The 3743-nt window shown below is 39.3% G+C and overlaps 2 protein-coding genes across 2 annotated transcripts in view; one reads left to right on the top strand and one right to left on the bottom strand.

Moving 5' to 3' along the window:
• LOC135126165 (VPS35 endosomal protein-sorting factor-like) overlaps nt 1–2195 on the top strand; it is a 35293-nt gene extending 33098 nt beyond the window's left edge. The window contains exons 13-14 of the mRNA XM_064052005.1: nt 1753–2006; nt 2075–2195. Of these exons, the coding sequence (XP_063908075.1) occupies nt 1753–2006; nt 2075–2155 (335 nt within the window). The 3' untranslated portion in view covers nt 2156–2195. The remainder of the gene's footprint in view (nt 1–1752; nt 2007–2074) is intronic.
• LOC135126168 (flap endonuclease 1) lies at nt 1989–3644 on the bottom strand. Its single transcript, XM_064052008.1, has 3 exons — nt 3355–3644; nt 2506–3308; nt 1989–2453 (listed from the first exon to the last, which is right to left on the bottom strand). Exons 1-3 carry the CDS (start codon nt 3434–3436, stop codon nt 2193–2195), a joined length of 1146 nt encoding a protein of 381 aa, XP_063908078.1. The 5' UTR covers nt 3437–3644; the 3' UTR covers nt 1989–2192.
• Between the last annotated feature and the right edge of the window lie 99 nt (nt 3645–3743).

A 3743-nucleotide genomic window follows, 5' to 3' on the forward strand; every position in this document is an offset into this window, starting at 1 on the left:
TTAAAAATCTAAAATTTAAAAATCGAAAAATTGAAAAAACGACAATTGAAAAACAGAAAATCTAAAATCGGGAAGTCGAAAAATGGAAAGATTAAGAAATCGAAACATTTGAAAAATTGAAATATGGATTTGCTGAAATGAAAAATCGAGAAATCGAAAAATCTAAAATTTTAAATATTGAAAAATTAAAATACCAAAAAATTGAGAAATCTAAAATTTAAAAATCGAGAATGTAAAAAGTCGACAAATCGAAAACTCCAGAAGTCAAAAATGGAAAAGTAGAAGAACAGAAATATTGAAAAATCCCTAAACTGAAATATCCAAAAACTGAGAACCTAAAGAATCGAAAAACTGAGACATCGAAAAATCAAAAAAGTGAAGTCGAAATATCGAAACTTCAAAAAAATCGAAAAATTGAAAAATCAAAAACCTGCAAAATCGTAAGATCGAAAAATTGAATAATAAGTAAACCGAAAAATCCCAAAACTGAAATGTCCAAAAACTGAGAAACTAAAAAATTGAAAAATTCAGAAATCGAAAAATCAAAAAAGTGAAGTTGAAAAATCGAAACCTGAAAAAATAGAAAGATTGAAAAACCAAAAGACCTGAAAAATCAATCAATTGAAAAATCGACAAATAAAGGGTTTATAAAAGTCAAAAATTGAAAAATCGAAATATTTAAAAATTGTAAAATCCAAAATAAGACTCATTTTGACAACTGACCTACTCTTCTAACCAGAAGTACTAGCCCCGTCCACCCACCCTTATTTTCTTGAAAGAGTAGGTCATCTGCCAAAATCAGTCTTTTATCTTGGCAAGTATGAGACTGATTTTTGCAAATGACATATCCTCTAAGAAAATAAGGGTGGGTGGGTGGGGCTAGTACTTGGAAAGATAAGACTGATTTTGGCAGATGACCCGCTCTTCTAAGAAAATAAAGGGTGGGTGGGGGGGGGGCTACTACTTGTCAAGATAAGACTGATTTTGGCAGATGATCTTCTCTTCTAAGAAAATAAAGGATGGGTGGGTGAGGCTAGTACTCGCTAAAAATAAAAAATTAAAATTAAAAAATGACAAATTGAAAAATCGAATAAATGAGAAATTGGAAAATTGTAAAGCTGTATAATCCGAAAATCAAATTTTAACTTGGGGACTTGAAAAATTAAAAGATTGGAAATAAAAACTCCAAAATTATCAAATTAAATATTCAAAAGTTGAAAAATCTAAAAACTAAAAAAATGAAAACTGGAATTCCGAATTCGATGTTATAAGATTTGTTTTTTTATTTTTTGTTTCAATTTTTCGATATTTCAGTTTTTGATTTTCCCATTATACAGTTGTACAATTTTCTGATTTCTCATTTATCCGATTTTTCAATTTGTCATTTTTAATTTTTTAATTTTAGTAAATAGTAGCCCCACCCAGCCACCCTTTATTTTCTTAGAAGAGTAGATCATCTGCCAAAATCAGTCTTATCTTGGCAGGTACTAACACCCGCCCCCCGCCCACCCTCCCTTATTTTCTTAGAGGATATATCATTTGCAAAATCAGTCTCTTCTTGACAAGTACTAGCCCCCCGCCCACCCACCCTTTATTTTCTTAGAACAATGGGTCATCTGCTAAAATCAGTCTTATTTTTGCAGGTACTAAATTTAATTTAAACTCTGTGATTTACTATGACGCTTCTCTATGTTCTCTGACTGAAATGTCAAAATCAGAGCCTGCTTTTGTAATTGTGGTGGTTCTTTTTAGTGGAATCGAACGACTCTCTGTACGGCTCGGATAAGAAATTTATAGCCGAAATTAACAAAATTTGCTCTGTGGTGATCTCGGAATTGATGAGCAAGTTGCAGGCGCTGGGGCCCTGCACTAAACAGTCTTCTTTCGCCGTCGAACTATTCGTCAAGGTGGCCGTGAGAAACGAACTGACCAATCAGCTTCTAGTTCTAGCCCTCAATTTGTGGAACTTAGCTGTCAAAGATGGTTCCTTAGACAAGCGATATCTGGTATGTTTTATTACAAATTAATATTAATACATCAGAAAAAATAAAAACTACAAATATTCGTGTTTCAGATCAGGACCAAAGACTACTTAAAACATAAAAGTTCGAGTAATAACACCCGCCTACAAGAAATAGTGGAAAAAATGGAGTAGTGTAAATGCAAACGTAAAAAATAAAATATTTTCGAGTTTATTTCGGTCTACCGCGACCTCTGCCCCCGCCCCCGCTCCCTTTCTTTTTCTTATTGGTGGTCTGCTTCTTGTCATCAGCTTTACGTTTAGCAGGAGTCGTAGACAACACGGTAAAAAATCCATCCAATCTCCCCTGAACGCTAGAACCACGTGACTTTAATAACTTTTTAACGCCGTTTCTGACACGCTCTTCATTAAATTGTTTATCCCCACAGAGAAACTTCACCATTCCTTCCTCATCAGGGTCATTCCATTTCAACTAGAAAAAAATCACCCTTATTCACTCTTGTCATTAAAAGCAAATTTAGTACCTCAATATTCGTGGCTTCCATCACCTCTGGGTCATAAAACAGCCGCCGCGCCCCCTCGTAATTCCACTCCTGCGGCGCCGGATACTTATTAGCATCAATGTTCTTGAGCACTTCATCAATACTTTTATGCTTTTTAATCAACTCGATTGCTCTCTTTGGCCCAATCCCTCTGATGCTTTCAGTGTAGTCACACCCCAGTAAAATACACAAATCGACGAAAGCCCCCTGATCCAACTCCAACCCTTGTAGAACTTTATCGAGATGAATCTCCTGCACTGGCATTTTTCTGGCTTCACTGAACGTCAAGTGTCTCAGCAAAATGTTGGAACCGAAAGTCAAAGCGTCCATGTCTTCGGTGGCCGTGGCGTACACAAGTCCCGCTTTCACCATAGCGGCGCACTGAGCCTCCGCTTCACACGGGGCTTCCACATACGGCACCCCCATTAAAGTGAGCAGCTGCTTGGCTTCGTCGGCGTGGTTGCGCGTGACTTTGACCAGGCGCCGGTTGAACCTGTCTATTTCTGTGACGTCTCCTAGTTCAGTGGCTTTGTCGAGGGCTTTCTGGGCCTCCTCGCGCCGTTCTTGACGTTTGTTCAACTCGGCGGATTTCAAATCTGGGGGCTTGCCGTCGAAAACGTAGACCGGTTTAATCCCGTTTTCGATGAGGCGGATTGTGCGGTAGAAGGTTCCAAGGAGGTGAGAGGTGGTTTCGCCGTCGACTGAGGTGAGTTGGCCGGTTTCGTTTCGAACGGCTATGAGGAACTGGTATAAGCACATGGAGGCGTCGATTGCGACTTTGCGGCCTGAAAGGTTAAATGAGATAAGGGGGTTGTTGGATTGGGGGCTTACCGAAGTAGTGCTTGATTTCGCCTTCTTTGATGGCTTGGGGGGCGAGGTCCGCCAGAAGTTTAGATAAACCGAGAATACCCATGGTGGTGGTCGCTAAGTCGCGGCGACGTTGTGTGGTTGTTGGTGGTTGCTTCCCGCGCAAAAATTAACCTCACTTTTGAAAATCGTGTTTGCGGTAATTGTGCATGGGGTGAGTTGTTACGTGTACTAGGGGGTGTGATTGGGGGTCGCTTACGCGTCGGGACGCAGTGACAACTTTTCTAAACCACGAAAAACGCAAATTAATTTTTTTCCAGTCGCGCGAAGCTAGCAACAGTTCCATCCCAACTTTCACCGTAGTTGGCACTCCTGCCCGTCGAGAGCAGCGAACTTCGTGGGGTTTTAGATTT

This window comes from Zophobas morio, unplaced genomic scaffold (genome assembly GCF_036711695.1).
Source record: "Zophobas morio isolate AGI-343-1 ecotype UQ-CSIRO unplaced genomic scaffold, CSIRO_AGI_Zmor_V1 ptg000010l, whole genome shotgun sequence".
NCBI lineage: Eukaryota > Metazoa > Arthropoda > Insecta > Coleoptera > Tenebrionidae > Zophobas > Zophobas morio.

Coding starts and splice junctions, on each gene's coding strand:
- LOC135126168 (XM_064052008.1), bottom strand. CDS start 3,436: ATGGGTATTCTCGGTTTATCTAAACTTCTGGCGGACCTCGCCCCCCAA. Junction 3,309..3,354: donor CGAAATCAAGCACTACTTCG/GTAAGCCCCCAA, acceptor TTAACCTTTCAG/GCCGCAAAGTCGCAATCGAC. Junction 2,454..2,505: donor TGGAAGCCACGAATATTGAG/GTACTAAATTTG, acceptor ATTTTTTTCTAG/TTGAAATGGAATGACCCTGA.